Below are 22,662 nucleotides of genomic sequence, written 5' to 3' on the forward strand. Positions count from 1 at the left end.
ATTAGCGGACTGACAGTTACTGAATTTCGGCTTGCGCGAAAAACGAATTGAAATAATTTATTGTAAACGTGAACCAGGAACCACGGAGCGCTTATCCTGGAAGTCGAGAAATTTTATTAGCGGACTGACAGCTGCTGAATTTCGGCTTGCGCGAAAAACGAATTGAAATAATTTATTGTAAACGTGAACCAGGAACCACGGAGCGCTTATCCTGGAAGTCGAGAAATTTTATTAGCGGACTGACAGCTGCTGAATTTCGGCTTGCGCGAAAAACGAATTGAAATAATTTATTGTAAACGTGAACCAGGAACCACGGAGCGCTTATCCTGGAAGTCGAGAAATTTTATTAGCGGACTGACAGTTACTGAATTTCGGCTTGCGCGAAAAACGAATTGAAATAATTTATTGTAAACGTGAACCAGGAACCACGGAGCGCTTATCCTGGAAGTCGAGAAATTTTATTAGCGGACTGACAGCTGCTGAATTTCGGCTTGCGCGAAAAACGAATTGAAATAATTTATTGTAAACGTGAACCAGGAACCACGGAGCGCTTATCCTGGAAGTCGAGAAATTTTATTAGCGGACTGACAGCTGCTGAATTTCGGCTTGCGCGAAAAACGAATTGAAATAATTTATTGTAAACGTGAACCAGGAACCACGGAGCGCTTATCCTGGAAGTCGAGAAATTTTATTAGCGGACTGACAGCTGCTGAATTTCGGCTTGCGCGAAAAACGAATTGAAATAATTTATTGTAAACGTGAATCAGGAACCACGGAGCGCTTATCCTGGAAGCCGAGAAATTTTATTAGCGGACTGACAGCTGCTGAATTTCGGCTTGCGCGAAAAACGAATTGAAATAATTTATTGTAAACGTGAACCAGGAACCACGGAGCGCTTATCCTGGAAGCCGAGAAATTTTATTAGCGGACTGACAGCTGCTGAATTTCGGCTTGCGCGAAAAACGAATTGAAATAATTTATTGTAAACGTGAATCAGGAACCACGGAGCGCTTATCCTGGAAGCCGAGAAATTTTATTAGCGGACTGACAGCTGCTGAATTTCGGCTTGCGCGAAAAAGGAATTGAAATAATTTATTGTAAACGTGATCCAGGAACCACGGAGCGTTTGTCCTGGAAGTCGAGCTTCACCGCGTAGCGGACCCGAAGCGCAGGATCTGGGAGGTTGAGAACCCGGTACTCGAAATACGTAGCAGCCCGAAGCGCGGGATCCGTGAGGTTGAGAACCCGGTACTCGAAATTTGCGGAGCGCGACTCTCATCCGTCCGCTCTACTGCGCGGTTGTTACCCGACTGAGGAACTCGGCTAGCCGATTTTAGATTGGTGACGTCACTTTCCGAACATCCGAAAATTCAAACTTTGGTTTCGAACTGTAGTACTACGTATGATGATGTATGATGTATGATGTATGATGTATGATGTACGATGTATGATAATATGATATGATGTATAATGATTTTAGTTTTCACGTTTCATGCAAGAAATACACACTTTATCTCTCCTGTCGATTCCAGACTCAAGCGATTAGTCCCTTCGATGGTCAGCCGTTGACTGCAGATATATTCTTCAGTGAACGGGTCGGCTAATAACGCTGCCGTTCTGCGACAGTTGGATGATGAAAAATTTCGCTTCTATCTTTCAAATGTGTGTTAAAATACACTCGAAGTGTTAAGAAGCGTTGTTCTTTCTCTCCCTATCACCTTTCTAGGTCTTTAAACCACTACGCAGCGTTAAATACTGTCTCATATACGAAGCATCCATTTCATCTCGTTCAAAATTAGCGCATCCGTGATGTATTACAGTTACTCTGAATTTTTTTCCATCCGAATACTTTTCGAAAAACAATTCTGCTCCTCCACCCAACGCAGATGCTTCACTTGCGACCAGCTAAAACAGCGTTTCGATTCTGTGCCTATGAAAATTCAAGATCGAGAGAGCAAATGAAAAGTTGTTGGAATAATTATGAATACTAATGTTATGGAATACATCGAGCGCGCGTCGAAGAAAATTCCATTTCGAAATGAAAAATACTTCTCTTTTCATATCATAGCTAATTTAGTCATATAGGTAAATAGGATGGTTGGAGGTGTTCGGAAATGGTAGGACATTTCAAAAGTTAAAGTCGACGATGATCCGGTGCATCAATTTTATCGTTACAGATTTTCTTTTCCCATAAAGCATAGAGTATTCAACAACGATAATGCAGTCCTTAAAATTCATCATTCATCTCTGCCTGGAAAGCTAATTCGCAAGGCGTGGTATTCTAGATATGTCAAAACTAAGCTAGCGGCACGTGTTTGCATTACTAGAAAAATACCCGTACTCTACATACACTGTTTCTAATCTTTTGCTACATTTGGTTCAATCCCCATGCTTCCACAGCACGAATAGTCGAAAATGTTTTTGATTATCCATAATAAAATACAAGAAGTAACAAAGCTTAAATTTATTGTTAAAGCTCCAATGAATACATCAAACTGCGGTCGAATCAATTCATTTATTATTTGCACACGACCTCTGTATATTTGATAAATTATTCCTAAATACATTGAAACATATGTATTTATAATGAAATATCATGCAATGGGCTGTGTAAACTACAAACTATAATTTCTATCAAATAGCTGCTTTTATGTCAACTGGGCTTTGAGACTCAGTTAAGTTGGATCTCGATTTTTGCCATTGTACGTAGGACATTGGGTTACAAAAACAAATGCGAATTACGAAGAACTCCGTATTAGAGATAAGGATATTTTAGTTCAAGTATACCTATACACAGAAATCCGTATGTGAATATACTAAGGCCTCTGTGTTTATTGTAAAAGTCTAGTTTTAAATATGTGTATATATTTATATACACATGCATAAGTATACGTATACATATATACACATACATGTACATAAATAATTGCCAAGAAGTTATAAACACTAACAACTTGTCGCAAATGGAGTAAAACGTAAGGTTAATAATATACAAATTACACAAGCGCACCATAAAACATGGCAAGGGTAATCCTAGTGCAGTGATTGTACAAACTGAAGAAATATACATTTACATATACATGATATAAATTAATAGACTAGAAAAGAGTATTTAGAGAGCTTATCTAATTCCGATCTTGTCACAATAGATCATTAACATAATCAATATACGGTTAAAGCTGTATTAGCTACATTCACTATTAGAGATAATATTTTTTATCCATTTTTATAGTTATTTAATTTCTTGTACAACAATTTTTCAAATTTCACCGCAAAATGCCCAACGAGTTCTCGTAGTGCAAATACGAGTCCAATTACCTTACAGATGGCATGACATTGATTTTCGCCTTCTCGCGTCGAGTTATAAATACAGAGAAATCTCAATGAAAGCTCATTTCGATAAGATTTATTGTAGTGCTGTATTCGTAGCTGTACCTGTTATTCTATATTATATACTGTCCTAAATTTTAAACACACAGCACAACAATGGCTGAAAGCACAATGGCAAGAAGAGAGGAGCAATTTGCATCCTAATAAATCTTTTCTTCTTCGTACGTAGCGGAGCGATGTCACGTCGGAGGATATGTACTAGTGGATCACTATAGGTGGGGCACAGAACTGAAACATAATTGTGTTGAAAATCTTCAACATCTCTTACAGAAAGTAGGTACGTTGCCAGACCTTATATACCAATAATGAATATTCGTAGAGGCTATATTCATAAATACTTAAAAAAGTAAGCTAATATTTTACCCGCAATTGCTTATTACTGATAACTTGATATGATAATATCCCCTCCCCGCCCCTCCCCGCATACATCTACTTCTACTCCAACTCCTACTACTACGACTACTCCTATTCCTACTCCGACTCCTACCACTTTTACTTCTACTCCTGATCCTACTCCTACGCTAATGAATATAATAAAAATGTTATACTCACAGTGTACAAGTCCTCGTCATCCTCGTCCTCCTCCTCGCCCACCTCGATCACCCGCAACCATCGCGAACTACCTCGGGTTATACCTTGAATAGTAATGAATGTTTTTAGTATAAGAACACATCAAAAACATTGTTCAAGGATTAATATAATTAATTAATTAATTAATAATATAATCAATTTTATTAGCGCATTTGAAGCTACTGAACATGTGCTTGCGCGAAAAATAAATTGAAATAATTTAATGTAAGCGTGACAAGTTTGAAAAATTTTAGATACAACATAATTACAATTGCCATCAAATATCATAAGAATATTAATTAATTAATTAATAATTAAATAAATTATATGAGCTTATTCATAGCTACTGAATTTGTGCTTGCGCGAAAAATGAATTAGAATAATTTAATGTAAACATGACTAGTTTGAAATATTTTAGATAAAATATAATTACAATTGCCATCAAATATTATAAAAGTGTTTTACTCACCGAGCACAAATCCTCGTCCACCTTCATCTCCTTGTCTTCCTCGTCCTCCGCCTCGTCCAACTCCGAACACCTCCAACCACCTCCAATCACCTCCAACAACCACCGATAACCACCGCGCTTATACTTGCCATAATAATAAATATTTTCAGTATACGAACACATCGAAAATATTGTGTAAGAATTAATGTAATTATTTAATTAATTATTAGTAGAATAAATTTCACTAGTGCATTTATAGCTACTGAATTCGTGCTTGCGCGAAGACTGAATTGAAATAATTTATTGTAAAGATGACAAGTTTGAGAAAGATCAGATGAAATAGAATTACAATTGCCATCGAATATTATAAAAACGTTAAACTCACCGAGCACAAATCCTCGTCCCCCTCCTCCTGAATTGCCTTGATTACCCGCAACCTCCCCCAACCACCCCCAACGACCACCGCCAACCACCTCGAGTTATACCTTGAATACTAATAAATATTTTCAGCATGAGAACAAATCAAAAATAAGGTGTAAGGTTTAATGTAATTTTTTTATCGACATATTCTACCAAAAAGATTATGAGAAGATTATAAAGTTATAGAAATTTTATTAGCGCACTGACAGCTACTGAATTTGGGCTTGCGCGAAAAACGAATTGAAATAATTTATTGTAAACATGAACCAGGAACCACGGAGCGCTTGTCCTGGAAGTCGAGTTTCACCGCGTAGCGGACCCGAAGCGCGGGATCCGTGAGGTTGAGAACCCGGTACTCGAAATTTGCGGAGCGCGACTCTCATCCGTCCGCTCTACTGCGCGGTTGTTTCCAGACTGAGGAATTCGGCTAGCTGATTTTGAATTGGTGACGTCACATTCTGAACATCCGACATCCAAACTTTGGTTTCGACCTTTAATACTATGTATGATGATGTACGATGTACGATGTATGATGTATGATGTACGATGTATGATGATATGATATGATGTATAATGATTTTAGTTTTCACGTTTCATACAAGAAATACACACTTTATCTCTCCTGCCGATTCCAGACTCAAGCGACCAGTCCCTTCGATGGTCAGCCGTTGACTGCAGATATATTCTTCAGTGAACGTGTCGGCTAATAACGCTGCCGTTCTGCGACAGTTGGGTGATGAAAAATTTCGCTCGTATCTTTCAAATGTGTGTTAAAATACACTCGAAGTATTAAGAAGCGTCGTTCTTTCTCTCCCTATCACCTTTCTACGTCTTTAAATCACTACGCAGCGGTTAATACTGTCTCATATACGAAGCATCCATTTCATCTCGATCAAAATTAACGCATCCGTGATGTATTACAGTTACTCAGAATATTTTTCCATACGAACACTTTTCGAAAAACATTTCTGCTTCTCTACCCAACGTAGATACTTCACTTGCGACTAGCCAACACAGCGTTTCGATTCTATGACCACGAAAATTCAAGATCGAGAGAGCAAATGAAAAGTTCTTGTAATAGTTATGAATATCAATGTTATGGAATACATAGATACGTAGCAGCTATCACAACAACGACAAGGGAAACAGAAAATACAAGTTCGTGCATTGATTACATTTTCGTTAAAAAAAGAACACTAAATAACGTATCCGCATCTGTTCTAAAAACGAAAATCACAGATCACCATACAACTATACTACATATCGGAAAAACAAAAATGGACCGGAAAAGGACAATACACGTGTATCAAATCAATTACAACAAAGTAACAGAAACAACACAAAATGAAAGATGGGAGGGTAGGTGCTGAACGGAAAGGATGTAGAGAAAGCTACCAAAAACTTGGTTAGCATTCTGCAGAAAGCGGTCGAAAAAGCAACGCCAAAGAAATAATAACAAGGAATGAAAATAAAATTATTAAACTGAAACCGTGGGTGACAAAAAGCCTCGTCCGATCAATTCGACACAGAAATAAGCTCGCCAAAAAAGTGATTAGTGAGCCGTTTAATGAAGCCGCGCAAACGGAATACAGAGAATACCGCAAAGCTCTTATGAAGGTAATAGACAAAAGAAAAAATGAATATTACAAGAAACAAATAGAAGCGGCAGGAAATTATAAAAAGCGGATATGGAAAGTCATTAGAGAGAATAAGATTGAACAAAGAAAAAAAGAGGAAACAAACAAAATTAAGATTAGACATGTAGGCTAACAAGAAATCGAAACAAATGAAGAAGGTTTAGCAAACGCCTTCAGAGAATACTATTGTTAAGGTTGAGGTGAGCGTGAATAATTTTCTTTTACGTTTTGTGTATACATGACTATTCGTAGATAGCTCAGATAGCTGTCGGATTGAAAAGGCGATTTGTCTGCTCGCTAGTCCGCGTCGATCTGCGCACCACCGGTCTAAAAAGCGCCGGCTCGTCAGCGCCGCAGACGTAAGAACTTGACCTATTAATTGCCATTGAAATGAAATTTTTGTAAAAGAAAAAAAAACAAAAATACTTCATTCACACAAGCAGGTAGATGCTCAGGTATAGAGAACTGTCAATAATATCGAAATAGTGGAATACAACGTACATGTACAGTGCAAGAATGATGTTCTGAATGAATCTAAATCTAAATGTGAATCTGATCTGAGAAAAGTGCTGAAATAAATTCTTTGGTGCGGTATATCGACGTAATTTTGCGAAAGGAATCGATGGGGCGCAGTCCTATTACGCGGCGATCAACGGATTAAGAGTTACAGCCGAAAAACGAAAGATTTTCTTCGTTAGTTTTCTGCTGTCGGTCCGACGCTTTTTTTGGTGCATTTTCTGAGTTCCTGGGGGTCCGATTAGTAAGAATGACCCTCTTAGTTGGTAGACTGACACAGTGACCGAATGCCAGGATTTGGAACGTATGTTCTATTTACGAAATTTGGTATAATGTGTAATCCACCTACCCCCTGTAATCTATCGCCGATGCTAATGTGCTAGTCGTTTCCTTGTTTGAATTTACTATATCGTTAACCGTCAAACTACAGGCATGTTACAGAAAATTGAGTGAATACGTTACTTTGGTAGAGGCAGAGCTTACGTTATGTTTTTTGCATTGAAGTTTAAAAATTCTGAGATACTATGTCGGGGTTCTGATTAAACAGAAACACAGGTATGGCCTTTGTAAGATATGAAAATGATGACCACAAAAAGTGAGCCGTTCAATGGAGATGCGAAAATAGAATACAGAAGGTACCGCAAAGCTCTTATAAAGTTAAGAGACAAAACCAAAAATGAATATTACCAGAATCGAATAAAGGCAGCAGGAAACGATCGAAAGCGAATATGGAAAGTCATTAGAGAGAAAAAAATTGACGAAATAAAAAAACCGGAGACAAATAAAATTAGGATAAAATTCGTAGGCCAACAAGAAATTGAAACAAATTAAGAACGTACATCAAACGCCTTCAACGAATACTACCTATCTGTCGGAGTGGAAATAGCGAATGAAATACCGGACAACACCGAAGACGATGAAGAGGAAACAACGAGGGAAGCACAGGAATAGATATATCTATAGCAAATTCATGTATACTTTGACGTACAAATTCAAACAGCATCTATGTCAAAACTGAGGAGCAAATACCGTTAATGGAGACTCACCGAGTTATCGGTAGATAAGTCGGTAGGTAATACGTTTAAGGTTCTTACGAGTGAACTACAGACAATTTGGCAATTCGGGCAGTTCCTTCTTACTTGCGAAACTGTAAACGCTTTACCTACCGATAACTCGGTGTGTCTGTATTAGCGGCATTTGTGCTCCTCCACGGCAGGCAACCGAACATACCATCGATTTACGCGGAAACACTATGGTATCCTGCTTATGGAATTCCTGCTCGCGGGCTGATGCAGACCTGCATTACCAGCCTGTGAGCTAAGTTGCCTATGACCAGGCGCCCAATATGCTAACCGTACGATGTGGAAATATTTTTTACCCGCAACCACTCACGAATATTCGACTCTCCAATCGCCTACAGTTAGGTCTTTCAAATCGTAATATTTAATTTTCAAACCTGTGTATGTTGGGTTGGCATGAAATAGGATGAACCTAATGCAACATAACAAACTTAAAACTTATGATTGATCCTTCGGACTTTGCCATGTGACTTCGTTCGGATTTTACAGCCAGGTTCTATAAATACCTATCCACTTTGTAAGTTTCTATCGCAGAATGACTCAATTTTTGCTTCAACGAATATTTTTCTTTCAACTCTTACAGCGTTTTGAAACTGGCTGATATTTCGATAACTGCGGAACGAATTCTTTTTCTTCATGACTTGAATGTCCAGAGTTCAGATGATGTGCAGCAGGCTCTATTAAGTTCAACTCTCAAAAGTAGGCGTTGATGTTGAATGAACAGAAGATGTCAGAGAGATTGAGGTTGTTTCACTAGTTCGACATGTTCTCTTGGCAACGTTTCTACAACAAGAACCTTACGTTTTACACACCGTGATCGGTCTCAACCAAAAAATTTTACAAATGAAAAATTCACCAGTTCAGTCGAACCTCATCCAATGAGATGCTCCTGACAAAGGCACGGATCCCACGCTGTAGATTTCGAAGGATTCTCGCAAGGTAACATATAATCAAAACACTAATCCAACCAAGAAGACTCTCACACTGCACTGCTCATATGTCATCGCAACAACTCAATTTGACTACTAGACGATTAATAGTAGTGATCTGCCGATGTCTAGACGTGTATCCTCTTCGTTCTCGCAGACCTACACATATAAATTAGAAACCATGTACAATTGTTCGCTTGATTGCAAATGATCATGTACCTAACCAAACCATGTCACTTTTCATTTGTAGACTATTTTCACTTGACAAACAAAAAGGGAGGTCGGACAAGGACGTACCGCCATGTGTCAAAGCGTCAAAGTTCGAATCCTGCCAGCTAGATCCGTGCATGTTGGATCCAAGCAAACCGGAACCAACGGTAGTGATAATCGGCGGAGGTATGGCCGGCCTTTCCGCAGCACATCGGCTAGTCCAGTGCGGAATGCAGAATTTCACGATACTTGAAGCCACGGATCGGTGAGTCAAGCGATAACTGATCGTTGATTTCTCGAGTCTCATTTCCCTCGGGGCCGGAGTAATATGTTGGTTCTAGACCAGGTGGCCGAATTCATTCCTGTTGGCTCGGTGACGTCGTGGCAGAAATGGGGGCTACCTGGATCGAGGGTGGATGCGTTGCAAATCCGGTATTCACTTTGGCGGCACAAGAAGGGCTGTTGAAGCCGCCGCTCTCCAGACCAGATCCAAGTAGAGGACTCTTCTGCACGAGCGATGGTCGCGCGATAGACTTGCCGGTCAGTATCACGGCATATCACACCTTCAGACACATCGAACAACAGGCGGCGACCCTCTTCTCCCTGGGTTGCGGACGCACTCATGGAAATCTCTTGAACTTCATGGGCGTGAGGATCCAACAAGAGCTCCACAATTTCCCGGAAGAACAACGGTGATTAAACTAAAATGTCTTACTCGGTTCCGTACCATCTCCTTCGTATTTTTTCTTGTCGTTATTCTTCAGGTACGATGCCGCGCGAGTAATGTACGGCATGACCAACTGTGTTCGTTGTCGATGCGGCGACGATCTCTCCCTCATTTCGGCTGACCAGTTTGGTAGCTACATCGAAATACCCGGTGGAAACGTCAGGGTACCTCTTGGCTACGTCGGTGTCTTAGCGCCGCTCCTGAGGGATCTACCCAGCTGCTCGTTGAGGTACTGTAAGCCCGTCAGCTGCGTCCGATGGGGTACCGTTGGCAACTCTTCGCCAAGAGCAGTCGTTAAGTGTTGCGACGGCGACGAGTTCCCGGCGGATTACGTAATCGTGACCGTTTCTCTCGGCGTCTTGAAAAACCAGCATGACAAACTGTTCTGCCCTGCACTACCCGCCGAGAAAGTTGAAGCCATTTCTAAACTTGGCTATGGGCACGTTAACAAAATATTTCTTGAGTACGCCCGTCCTTTCTGGGCCTGGCATGAAGGTGGAATCAGGTTAGCCTGGTCTGCAGACGAGCTTTCCGAACGTTGTGACTGGGTTAAAGGTAGTTCCTTCCTTTTTTCTTTTGACCGGACTCCTTCACGAAATTTCATCATGTACAGGTGTCTGTAACGTTGAGGAACTCGCGAGTTCGCAGCACGTGCTGTGCGCCTGGGTTTGCGGAAGGGAAGCTTCCGACATGGAGCTCTGTTCCGACGAAGAGGTCGTCGAGTCCATCACTCGAGTTTTGCGCCAATTTACGGGCGACCCCACCTTGCCATACCCGGCAAACTTACTCCGCAGCAAGTGGTGCATGGACCAGTACTTCGCTGGTTCATACAGTTACATGGCGGTCGAAAGCACCGTGGGTCACCAATGTGACTTGGCCAGTCCATTGCCAGGTGCGCAAAAGCTGCGAGAGAAAACGATGCAAAGTCATCGACCAGGTCCAACCACCCTTGCCAATTTACGCTGACTGAATACTGTACAGGTCCTTGCGAACCGGTTCCACCCATTCTGCTCTTCGCCGGGGAGGCAACGATACCTGGACACTACAGCACGGTACACGGTGCTCGACTCAGTGGAATCAGGGAAGCAGAGCGCGTTATCCAGCTGACAAAGAAGTGCGATTACGATATCGGCGATAAGTAGTATTCGGGATTGGGGTATCGGGAGATCAACGTCAATGGATTTTACAACTCCTTGCCTTGTTACAGGTACGGTGGCCCACCGGGAACAGTAAAAGACACATCTTGCAAACAGACCTGTCCGTGACCTTTGACACACTCTATAGCTCGAAGATAATGTCAAGTAATAAACCTTGCAACAGGAAGGGCAAAAAGTTGTATCAATAGTACGAGTCATTGTATTGTTCCGAATCGCTCGAAAGTCGACAGTGAGGACCCTCAAAGAGAATATGATAAAGTCCTCACCATATGTAAAATGAACGTGTCATTTTTGTCCGCGTTATAAATAGTGTGAATCGAAATTAAATGATAAGAAACAAAAATAAGAAACTTGTGGGTTAGTTTTATTTCTTACTGTGATCTTCATTCGGTAGCCAACCCTAACCACTTTCACAGTCCATCGAAATTCTTATTAGACTTGTATTTATGGAGCGAAAGGACGCGGGTGATCAGGCTTGAATTTAAATCATAGATTAACACAATAATAACGAATATTATATTATCATTAAATAATTCAATTGAATCACGGCTGGTAAAATACTGTACACGCCATGTGACGGAACAAGGTATCATAAGCATGTAACATTATAGATAAAACAATGTCGATGTACATACCAACAGAAAACTGTACGCGTAAACTGTGTTAACGACCAATGACAAAGCAAAGCTCTGATCCTTGGTTCAATTTCGTAAACTCTTGTATATTTTAACGGTTAAATCGCATATATATATATACCTATATATATATATATATATATATATATATATATCAGTATCTGCATTTTCCAAGCGATTTAATACGCACAGCCAATTCGCCACTACATATTAAAATTTAATGATGGCGTGAAATATAATAGCTGGTAAGTGACGGTCACGCCTCCCCTTTTTTAATTCCCTTGGTCCCATTGTCCCGTCTTTTTCTGAAATTATATTATTGGACCCGTATTTTTCATAAAGTGATCAGGCTACTCAAAACTCGGAATCTCCATAATATCTTCATTCAGAGATCTCTAAAGCTCTCTATTTATTGTCCAGGCTGCAGTTCCGATCGACGAGTCACCTATTTAGAGCCGCGTTCTCCAGATTCCGTCATGACCGATCAAAGTAACTTGAAGACTCCATTTCCCCAATGGGGAAGAAAATCATTGTTTCATGACCAAAATTATTATAGTTTTGGATAGTTTTACAATAGTTCTCAACAGTACACGAGTAGTTTGAAAATTAAGTAAAGTCTTTCAGCTCAATGTGATCAGTCATAACAATTATATCAGAAGACTACACCTAAGTTGCCATGATCTACCAATACTATAACGGTCATTCAATATTCTCGTATCATATCATAAGAATACAGCAAAAACATAGACCGAACACTGAAATTCTAGGGTGGTTCTCACATCTTAAATTTAAATAATCTCTGCACTAGACAATCCAATCTATGTGATCACACAGTATAACAGTCAACATCAATAATACAAGTAATTTGGGAGTGTATATAATCACGGAGCTTTGGGATTGTCGAATCTTACCTCGCCAATCACGACGATAAGATCAAGTGACTGCCAGAATCCCAAAGTCCGATTTCACACGGTCACTTTCCCTCTAATTTCCGCGTCTCGATAACACTAACATTTCTTCCAGTTCAAAAGTCGCTCGTTCGAGTGATAATACTTGGTATGTATCTGGGCTTTGAGAGAGGAATAACCTTGTGAGAAATACACAGTTGGATTATACCTGAGCCACGCGCACGCACACACCACTTTATCATTTTTAAAACATTTATCATACACCTATTAACAATTATATATTTATATATAGTGGTAGGCGTGGTATTCTAGTGACAAACTGTGCAACTGCTTCTAATACGTTTCGGTACACACGTATTCTAGTGGGATCAGGGAGTTGAACGATTCCACAAACACTTGAAAATCATTATACACATACGAGCTACTCATCAAACTCTACTGCAACGGATAAAAATAAACGGTATAAGCGAGACGCGCACTGCAATGGAACTAATATCGCAGATTCACAAGTACGTACCCTAATAACATGAAGAATGAGGAATAGTAGTGCAGCTGAACGCCAAGGAAGAATACCCCCATTGATTGGCAATCCTGACCGTAATTAACAATCACTGACGGTTGAGGTCAGCGTTCAAATGCACCTTGATAAATATTTAAACATTTTCATATTTCGTTTTAAAAAATAAACTAGGATTGATTGCAGCTCGTGGGTGGGATGAGCGCCCTGCAACTGCGCACGATTTGAGCCCGCCATCACTTGGAATTTGGTTGCTCGGCGAGAACTTCTTCAGCGCGTAACTTTATTTCCTTCCACGAACTCTGGATGTCGGAGCTTTCGCTGAAGCGAGAGCAGACTGCGAATCGTAGGAAGTAAACGTCGCTTATCTTCGATGGTACCAGATGGATGTTACCAGCACCGTTGATCCGCTTCAGTAAAGCCTCGTTAACGTCATTTGAACCCTGCCGATTAGACAATGGAGAAATGAAATAGATAGGGTCCTTGATCAAGAGACGTTGAAATCATGGAGCAGATTTCTGATTAGAATTACTTGCCAGCGTATCGGTGTGTGTCACGAAATTTTTCACCTTGACAACTGAGAATTCGAAAAATCGTTCCTAATACAAGAACTAGTAAATAATGCTAAAATTGATAATTTTCTGGTGTCAGGTCGTGATTACACCCGATTGTGGGTGTGACAGAAAAATAATAACATTGCATTAAGTCTAATCGGTAGTTGATTTGGCATTGCCAGCCTGCTACTCTAGTGCACTTTCCGAATTAAAAGATAGCAAAGGTCAAGACTACATTCTAACCCTGAGAGATGCGAAGCTGTGTATGATGTAAATATTGCTGTAACAGATATCTGTTATCCGAAGCATTATTATTGATTTATAGTTGGAATGACTAATCAGCAGGAGACTATCAATGTCCGAGAGTCGGCTAATCGTAAGAGTCTAGAGACAACTAGCACAAGGCCGTTTGAACCTGACTTTCACGAGCGTTCTTGGCTCCTGCTCCGAGATTCCATAAAATATATTTCACGCTATTGATAGTATAATGAGATTGTCGAAACAGCGCGGCAGATCTAACCAGAGATTAAACATACAGCTTGTCTTTTGTCGGTTTGTAACTGGTCAGCTTACCTTGAGTCTGAAGCAAACGAGACCGACTACGACTTCTGCGACAACTTCGAAGCGAGGATCCTCTAAAACCAGAGCCTCGAATTCATGGGCTTGAGCAACGTGGGAACGAATGTACTTCTGCAGATTCTGCACGCCGTACAATCGAAGAACAAACCACAGCTTGAGAGCGCGGAATCTGCGCCCGAGGGGAATTTGCCAGTGCTAATGAGAATGAAAAGGAAATTAACAATCGAGACACGGACTCAGGAATTTTACTGCTTACTCGGTAATCTGGGAGTGAGCCATGAGCATCGTGCTTCAGGTAAAGTGGGTCTACGTTGAAAGCGTTAACGACGTGGCTCGGGTCCTTGAGCCACATAGCTGAGCAGTCGAAGTTTATCAACATCCACTTGTGGGGATTGAAGTTGAACGAATCCGCCCTCTCGACGCCTTTCATCAGGTACCGGAACTCGGGGCAAATGAAAGCAGACCCTGAAACAATCGGCAATCCCGTACGTTCAGATCAGAAACACCTGTTTCAGAGGCGTAGAGCAAAGATAGGAGAAGACCGGACGCTCACCTGCGTAGGCGGCATCAACGTGCAGCCAGACCTGCTCACGGTTCGAAACTGCTCCTATTTCCTCAAGGTTGTCAAAGGCGCAGGAGCAAGTGGTTCCCAGAGTAGCTACGACCTGCACGTATTCACATGTTAGGCAGTGGCAATGAGGTTGAAATCAAGCGAGTATTGGTAGTCATAGTTCTCCAAAGAACCCTGAGTTACTTTATGGTAATCGTATACACTAAGTTCTGAAAAACTCATCGCACGACCCTAATTGCGGAGTAATCGCAGAACACTTACGTAAAATGGAATCAGTCCTTTTTCTCTGTCCTCACGAATGGCATCAGCCAGAGTATCGCCCCTCAGTTTGTACTTCTGGTCAACATCGAGAAGCCTGAATTGAACTCCTCCTAGTATACCAGCGCGTTCAACAGAGCTGTGAGCCTGACCTGCGCAAACCGGAATGAAAAATCAATCACCAGTCTCTGTAATTTTTCACAAATTAAGAGGATTCTCAAGGGATTATTACAACAATGGGAAAAGAAACGTCCTCGATAAACGTCACCGTTTGCTGAAAGCTTTTTCATTCAAGCACATTTCACGTCCTTATAGACGAAGTACTTTACATACAACATATAAATTCAGGACGCTTGTGTGAAGGACCTGTACACCAATGTCAATTGTCCTCATCGAGGGTCGGTCGCAAGTGTGCTGGGTGGAATTGAGTGGTTATTACGCGTTACCATGGTGACAAAGTGCTGGCGATGGAGTGCTCGCGAAAACTACCCACCCCCGTATCTCTCAACCTCCTCGATTCCCTCGTTTCAGAGGAAGGACGGCGCTTACTTAGCGTCGTCAAAGGCCGGAACAATGAACCCACTCCGGCGCACTGATTCAATGCTAAATTATGCCACTGACGGCCGAAGATAAAGTCGTTACGCCCAGGAGCCATGAGTTTGACGGACATCGAGAGATATTTTACTCTCAAATGTACTCCTCACGTATTTCGTGTAGAAAAGTCCACTCCAATACTTGTGCGTGTAAAGGGAAATTGGACGTTTAAATAGCACGATCTTCAAATTATGGACTATATTTTTGGCAAACATTTTTCAGTTCGTTTCCACGAGTGCTTGTGTCTTATTTTATCTAATTGTACGACTTACACGATGCATAGGCGACCAGTTTTCCCACGATCTCGTTCGCAGTCCAGTCCGGGTGCTCTTCCTTCACTCGGTTGATCATTTTGGCTTTTGCCCCGAGGAGGGCCACCAGCGTGGCTTCACTAGCAGTTCCCTGTTAGCGACCATGAAATTCGTCACGATGTTTATAACAACTTAACACAAGGTGATTGCGGACCGTAGAGTACTCACCTGAATAACGCCACCACCTTTTCCTCCGCTGGAGGACAAGAACGCAGATGGAAGATCCAGCATCTTACCCAGCCAGTCGAGCATGATCACTTCCAACTCGGTGCACGCTGGACTCGCGATCTGTGAACGAATTCAAATTTGGAATTACGAACTGATCGAATGTCTTCGGGCAGGAAAGATAAAAAAAAAAAAACACAGGTTTTCTGATTACCCATGTGAAACCGATGCAAGCAATCGCACCGCTCAACATGTCGGCAACTATCGCTGGGTACGATTGAGCCGTTGGAAAGTACGCGTGGAATTTCGGACTCTGCCAGTGCGTTATCTGGTCGAAAGGAAGAAAGAGAAATAAGTATACTCTCCTCAGAAATGATTGAGGATAACGGAAAACCTTCGTTGTTCTTAAGACGTCAAACGTACTCCGGGCATGATGACTCTCTCGATATCGGTCATCACGTCTTCCCAATTTTCTGGTGATTGAGGAGCTTCGGTGGGTAGGAGTGGCTTCATGTACCCAGGTTCAACAATCGGTAAGACTCGCCTAAAAGAGAATGGTTATCAATCAGATGAGCACTGTTGTTATTAATTTAGTGTTATCATTCTTGTAAATGCTTATGCAACTGGATGTAATCATTGTTATTAAAAAATAAACTCAATCCCTGCAATCCTAAATATCATAAAATAACAATTTCCACGAGTGTAAACGTTTCTATGAATCATTACTATACCACTTGGTAACGAAACTAGTATCAAACGTATTTCATCATCAAGACTAAAACCAAGGTTGCAATCAAAAGGCGATATCGTTAGCACAATATCGAAGCATTGTGTGAAATTATCGAAAGTTAGGAGCTTCTTCGATGCTTCGGCTTGACAATTTAGCTTCAAACTTTGGTACGACGTATGTTCGTGATTGATTTAGCAACGTTTCTGATTTCTTGTCATCAAATTTTATCAAAACAGTGATTTGACCGAGGATTTGACACTGGGTTCCGTTTTACGCTATTCAGCTCTCACGCTCAATTATCGTAACTCTTAATAATGGGGAATGATAAAAGCGATTTTGAGATGATTAACAATGAAGCAACGCCCAATGGTAATTGGAGCGTGCAAAATGACGGTGGGCAATACCTCGCGAGAGCAGCCCAAGTACCGATAGCAGGTTACCAAGGTTGAGTTAATCGGAAATCTCCTTTCTCCACTCCTCAAGACCGAGTGTACAGGCTGTTATGCTTACGTTATATTGCGGCAGGATTTCTGCCGTGACTGACACGTAACAAGTAACGTTTTATGAAACTAGTTTTTATTTTGGATTACATCAGGGCACATGTGTCACCCAAAGATAGAGATAATTTACTCAAGTTTTTCCCAGTTTTTCCCTATTTGCTTCAGTCTGTAGATATTTCATTTTGAAATCACTTATCTCACAAGCCGCAATTTATGCTAATTTTTTTTTCATCTGTCCCAATCATTTCGTTCTTCAGTCACCTCAATTTACCTTTCTCTGATGTTCTCCAGGTAGTTGGTAATAAAATTTGCCATTTCACCGGCAAAATCTTTAAACCCGTTCGGATCCATTGTGCTGTTTTTTTTTTCTGTAAGAGAAACAATAAGTTTTTTTTTATAGACTTGAAAAGGAGATGTTTCAATTTCAATTCTTTGACTGGATAGTTGAGGCCTCAGGTGTATTTTAAGCAGCGAGAAGATAAATTTCAAGCATTTAAAACTAGACTGGTGTAAATTTTATTGTAAGATAATATTCCGATTAAAAAAAATACCTTGACCCAACTTTTGTGAAGGACAGATTCCTCATTAAAAAATGCCATTCGATTGCTGTAAAATTTACGTTAATAAAATCGATTTTTTCTACAAAGGAGAAAATGCTCAAAATCAGAATTTCACTTTTTTCTCACAAGAGCGTCTGTGTTATTTTTCTGCATTGTGCTGTTCCCTATTTTTTTTCTCCGTGATCACACCCGTTATAATGCAAAAAACATTAATAAAAATAAAAATGAAATGAAAAATCATCGTAATTCTGGTGAAATCAAGGTTTTCAATGATTCAAATTGGCTATCGCTCGCGCAAAATCAAATCGGTGTATCATAGAATCCACAGAACGACGAATTAGCAAAGCGGCCAAGTCAGTGGTCTTGTGACAGTGTCGTAACATTTGCCTCTCAAGTCTCAATGACGATAAATTGCCTGCTCTATTAAATCATTGCGAGATGCACTTCTCGCCTTCAGCCAACGTTCTAAACCTGAGGTTTGGTTTTGGAGGTCGGAGTCCAGGCTATGTTGCAATCAAAAATTCTCGTACTTGACCTTATTGTAACTCGTTTGTATAAAGGCAACTCGGTATCTCCACCGGAACCATTTTTATCAATAAAATTGCGTCCATAGGTGTCGGTATAAATGAAAGTGAATTGATTCACTCGAAACTTCAGTCAAGATTATAAATAGAATTCGTTCAATTTGATTCGAAATCAAAAATTTTCTCATGTCGTGTGGAGTAGGAATAAAATTTTTTCACTGATGTTTTGAAACAAGAATTTAACACAAGTCTCAAAACGTATGAAATAATTTGTACACTTTAGACTCTACGATTTTAAAAACTACGATATGCTTTTACCTTGCACATCACCCAAACTTGAGTATAAAAACTGGGGGCGAGATTGAAATCCCGAATTTGAAAAGTCCCAAAAACACCGTATTCCAAATTTTTTGGTGGCGAAACTTACGGTAAAGAAATCAAACTTTAGAAAAACATCAAAATTTCAAATAGTCCGAAACCCGATGCTCAAAGCTCTGAAGAATGCCAAAATGAGAAATTTAAAAAATCTGAAACATCGAAATTCCGAATAATCAAAGATTTTCTGTTCTGTGAATTTCTGGCTTGGTGAAATTTCCACCACTTCGATCTTTCTTTGTTTTGGATTTTCGATATCTTTGCGTTCGGAATCCTAGTAATTCTGATTTTCACTTTTTCAGACTTTTTACACCCGCTCGATGAGTAAACTACGCTGTGTGAGTATGTTTTAATATTCCGAAATCTAATCTATCGAAAGTTTAGTTTTACGAATTATGGCTCTATCGAAATTTTAAGCCGTCGGGTTTCCGAGCATTAGAAACTTTGGTGTTTCGTAAAAGTTTGATTTCTCTGCTTCAAGTTTCACCAGCAAAAAATCCGGAATTAGGCGCTCTCGGAACTTTTCAAATTCGTAAGGTCAACCCCACGCGTAAAAACTAGAAACATTTAGAAAAAAACAATTGCTATCACTGTTGCGTACTATTTTCCAAAGCCTTTCCGATGTTCAGGTCTTCCGGAATTCTAATTTTCACAGCCTTACACATTACTGGATAAAAATTTAACAATGCGTGCCCGACGCGGCGACAAAAACCAAAAATATTATCCTATATCCCGCACGAGTTATTCGAAGAATGAAATGGGCTCCGTCCCAAAATTCGCTGGAAAGAGTAAAAGTTCGTCGGCCCTGACTTTTGATGCCAGGGGATTTTCAGGTAAATCCAGAGATCCCCGAGACCGGGTAAAACCGCATCGACTCGATAGTCGAGAGCTCGAATGCACGTTGCTGTAGCACCGGTTCATCGAAACCGGGAAATCCAGACAGACGTATGACGTCAGTAAATGGGTCCGAGACGTCGGGAATACATCATGATTATAAACAAAGCATTGAGCAGGCTCTGCATGCGGATAAGTTGACATCTCTATATGATTACGGCTGAACATTTTTTAGTTTAATCTTAGAAAATTCGCTCGAAATGTTTTCTTAACTTTCATAAAGCACAGAAAAATTTGCGTATTTTAGCAACAATAACTCGCAACAGTCACGAAAACTCAATTTCTTCGCAAATTACAGTGTAAATAATTGTACCTTGATTCTAACTTTATCATTTACAATCGCTTTGACTTTCACCTGGTAAATATGTAGTGAATTTCATTTACACTTTTTCAGAAACAATTAACGTAAATGTACTTCGGCTCGAAACTCGTTTATCCTTCTTGGAATAATTACAGCGATTCATTGAGTCGCTGACGTTGAGATTCTTGATTTCATCGTTTACTGTTTTTCTGCAGCTGTGAATTAACTGGCATTTGACGTCAAGAGTTTCGACGAATAAAATATTTTTTCAGGAATAGCGTAGAAAATTCCATGACGTTTTGTATTAAATCGTAAAATATTTCAAATTAAGTACAACGTAAAATTTCAAATTCTTATTCTCATTCTCTACCTACAGTGTGGGACAAACTATTCGTACATTATAGTATAGTAAAGTACATACAGTATGCAAAAGTACGCGTAGCGCATAAATGCTTTTGTCCTTGCCATAACGGCGACTTGTTTTAATGTCAGATACGCAACATAAGATAACAAATGAAATAAAACAGCACAAGTTTGAATAAATAATTTAGTTTAAAAAAATTGTTCCTTATTTTATTTAAATTCATCCACTGTAAGAACACTTTTGTCCCTCACCGTATTCAGGCTTAAAAAACGTAGAGTTCGTGTAGTAGTAAGACGTACGAAAAAAGAATTGCATCGATATTTTATCTCACTTAAGTATGTTATACGTTTTAACATTGCATCTGGGCAATTAGTCATATACGAAATTACGAAGACAATGATTGAAAAAAAATTATATTTTTTTTTTTCGCTATTGAGCATCTATAAAAATTTCTCACTTTTGTTATAATTGAGTTGTACATTGCATATGTACGATCAGCTTTCTACGATACGTATCTTGTCAGAATCAAGGCACTGTGTGCAATAAGCGTTAGGAATGCCGCAGCTTTTTCCCTTTTTTCACAATTGCAAAACGATTGTTCTTGAACACGCGTTGCCTAATCCCGCATACCGTAAACGCATTGTAAACTTTTATACGGATTGCTGTTTACACGTCTGTTTTCAACTTCCCGTTTTTCTGCTTTCAGAGAAAAGACGAAGTTATTGTCAACGCCTCGAAACTGAAAAGATGAGTTTCCACTAGATCACGACGTTTCAATGTTTATAGAATCACCTCCCGACCATTTTCAGATGTAACGAACTGATCGGTTTTCTGGCTTTGATCGGTTCAGTACTTTGTAAATTATTTAGATAACAAAGTTCTGAAAAATAAAATAATAATGACGATACCTAGAAAATGGATAAACGGATTTGAATGAAAATTGGAACCACAAGTTTTTAAGATCTCTGATCACGATTCCAAAGTCAGATTCGAAAAATTTTTATTTAAATTTGGCGTGTTCAATGTACTGAGAAAAAACAAAAACATTTGTATTTTTATAAAAAAATGGTACATGTAACGCTTTTTGGATCGCTGATCGCGAATTTAACGTCACCATTTCGATATTATTATTCTTATCATCATTATTCGTTATTATTTCGGTTCAAAACGATTTTGTAAATAGTCAGTTCAAAGGCTGGCTCATGTTCAGAGTAAACCCGCTCGTTAACTGTGTATCTATACCCACTATGAGCGAGGCATTGTACTTTCAATGACAAGTACTCGACATATACGGTTCCTTACAGACGACGAGAAATGCTGAATTGAAAGTGAAACTGATTCAGTTGAATAAATATAAACAAGTTCGGGATGAGCTAGTAGTGGAATTCACAACCTGACCTGCCTCGCACGTGGGGAAAAAAAAACAAGAAAACTTAAAGGAGAATAAGGCAATGGAAGAACAAAACATCCGTGACATCTCATCGAACTGCACAGACTAACAAAACTAATTTTCATTTCGTACCTAGAATTAGATTTTTCGATTCCAGTAAAAAAATGAAAATAGTTTAAGGACCGACCGGTAACCGGAATTAAAAATTTCTCTCAGTTTGCGATAAGGAAGAAGTAAAAAAATAATAATAATAATAATAATAATAATAATTAGGACTGTATACATATACAGGTACGTAACGAAACTTGCGAGTGAACTTAAGCACGCCGTGAAATGTATTCATGCGTATAATTAATTCGACATGTGCAGCAATCGCATGCCCGTAATTAAAGGTCTGAACTTACCTCTGGCTAATACGCGTAGCTATCTGCGAATTACGGTGCCGTTCTTCAAGCACGTTTTCCGCAACTGTCAGAGATCCTCGTTGGAACGTGTTATTCGGACGACAGCCAGCGAGCTACTATCGCGAATTTATCGGTCCGCCACCTTTATGTATCCCCTCTACTACGCCCCCGCCCTTGCGCGTGTCCAGCAGCAGTTACATAGCGGATTTTTCGCATTCAGTTGCGATAAGCGAAGACAGTTGAAAATTACGAATATCGGTACCTATTGCAGAAGGTTCTTTCTCCTAAAACCAAATTGCGCGGTGTAAAATTTTTATGTCACAGAATTATTTCACCGATGTTTCAGGTACGTAATTATTATCCGTTGTAACATATTTTCCGACGTCCCGATGTAGTTTGTACATAGCTATAATTCAACGTTTGTAATTTATACACATGCGCATTC

The 22,662-nt window shown here is 39.9% G+C and overlaps 2 protein-coding genes and 1 long non-coding RNA gene across 3 annotated transcripts; 1 reads left to right on the forward strand and 2 right to left on the reverse strand.

Moving 5' to 3' along the window:
* Positions 1-3,573: 3,573 nt before the first annotated feature.
* LOC124299150 (uncharacterized) lies at positions 3,574-4,920 on the reverse strand. Its single transcript, XR_006906948.1, has 3 exons — positions 4,794-4,920; positions 3,943-4,025; positions 3,574-3,618 (listed from the first exon to the last, which is right to left on the reverse strand). It is a non-coding gene; the product is annotated as an uncharacterized LOC124299150 (long non-coding RNA).
* Positions 4,921-8,954: 4,034 nt separating this feature from the next.
* On the forward strand, positions 8,955-11,217 carry LOC124299139 (spermine oxidase-like). Its single transcript, XM_046752120.1, has 7 exons — positions 8,955-8,999; positions 9,240-9,464; positions 9,541-9,891; positions 9,964-10,481; positions 10,540-10,818; positions 10,908-11,040; positions 11,134-11,217. Exons 2-7 carry the CDS (start codon positions 9,337-9,339, stop codon positions 11,189-11,191), a joined length of 1,467 nt encoding a protein of 488 aa, XP_046608076.1. The 5' UTR covers positions 8,955-8,999; positions 9,240-9,336; the 3' UTR covers positions 11,192-11,217.
* A 209-nt stretch (positions 11,218-11,426) lies between these two features.
* Positions 11,427-22,336, reverse strand: LOC124299138 (aromatic-L-amino-acid decarboxylase-like). Its single transcript, XM_046752119.1, has 11 exons — positions 22,218-22,336; positions 17,677-17,771; positions 16,599-16,719; positions 16,390-16,503; positions 16,179-16,298; positions 15,972-16,101; positions 15,109-15,257; positions 14,830-14,941; positions 14,533-14,741; positions 14,271-14,471; positions 11,427-13,586 (listed from the first exon to the last, which is right to left on the reverse strand). The coding sequence occupies exons 2-11, from the start codon at positions 17,754-17,756 to the stop codon at positions 13,380-13,382; spliced, it is 1,443 nt and encodes a 480-aa protein (XP_046608075.1). The 5' UTR covers positions 17,757-17,771; positions 22,218-22,336; the 3' UTR covers positions 11,427-13,379.
* Positions 22,337-22,662: the final 326 nt, after the last annotated feature.

Source organism: Neodiprion virginianus, chromosome 2, assembly GCF_021901495.1.
Source record: "Neodiprion virginianus isolate iyNeoVirg1 chromosome 2, iyNeoVirg1.1, whole genome shotgun sequence".
In the NCBI taxonomy this organism is placed as follows: Eukaryota; Metazoa; Arthropoda; class Insecta; order Hymenoptera; family Diprionidae; genus Neodiprion; species Neodiprion virginianus.

What these genes read in the sequence shown, in the direction of transcription:
- LOC124299139 (XM_046752120.1), top strand. Translation starts at nt 9,337, where the DNA reads ATGTTGGATCCAAGCAAACCGGAACCAACGGTAGTGATAATCGGCGGA. An exon ending in AATTTCCCGGAAGAACAACG is followed by an intron (nt 9,892 to 9,963) that starts GTGATTAAACTA and finishes GTTATTCTTCAG; the next exon opens with GTACGATGCCGCGCGAGTAA. An exon ending in CTTGGCCAGTCCATTGCCAG is followed by an intron (nt 10,819 to 10,907) that starts GTGCGCAAAAGC and finishes AATACTGTACAG; the next exon opens with GTCCTTGCGAACCGGTTCCA.
- LOC124299138 (XM_046752119.1), bottom strand. Translation starts at nt 17,756, where the DNA reads ATGGATCCGAACGGGTTTAAAGATTTTGCCGGTGAAATGGCAAATTTT. An exon ending in AGAGAGTCATCATGCCCGGA is followed by an intron (nt 16,504 to 16,598) that starts GTACGTTTGACG and finishes CCTTTCGACCAG; the next exon opens with ATAACGCACTGGCAGAGTCC. An exon ending in TCGTTTGCTTCAGACTCAAG is followed by an intron (nt 13,587 to 14,270) that starts GTAAGCTGACCA and finishes TCTAATCGGCAG; the next exon opens with GGTTCAAATGACGTTAACGA.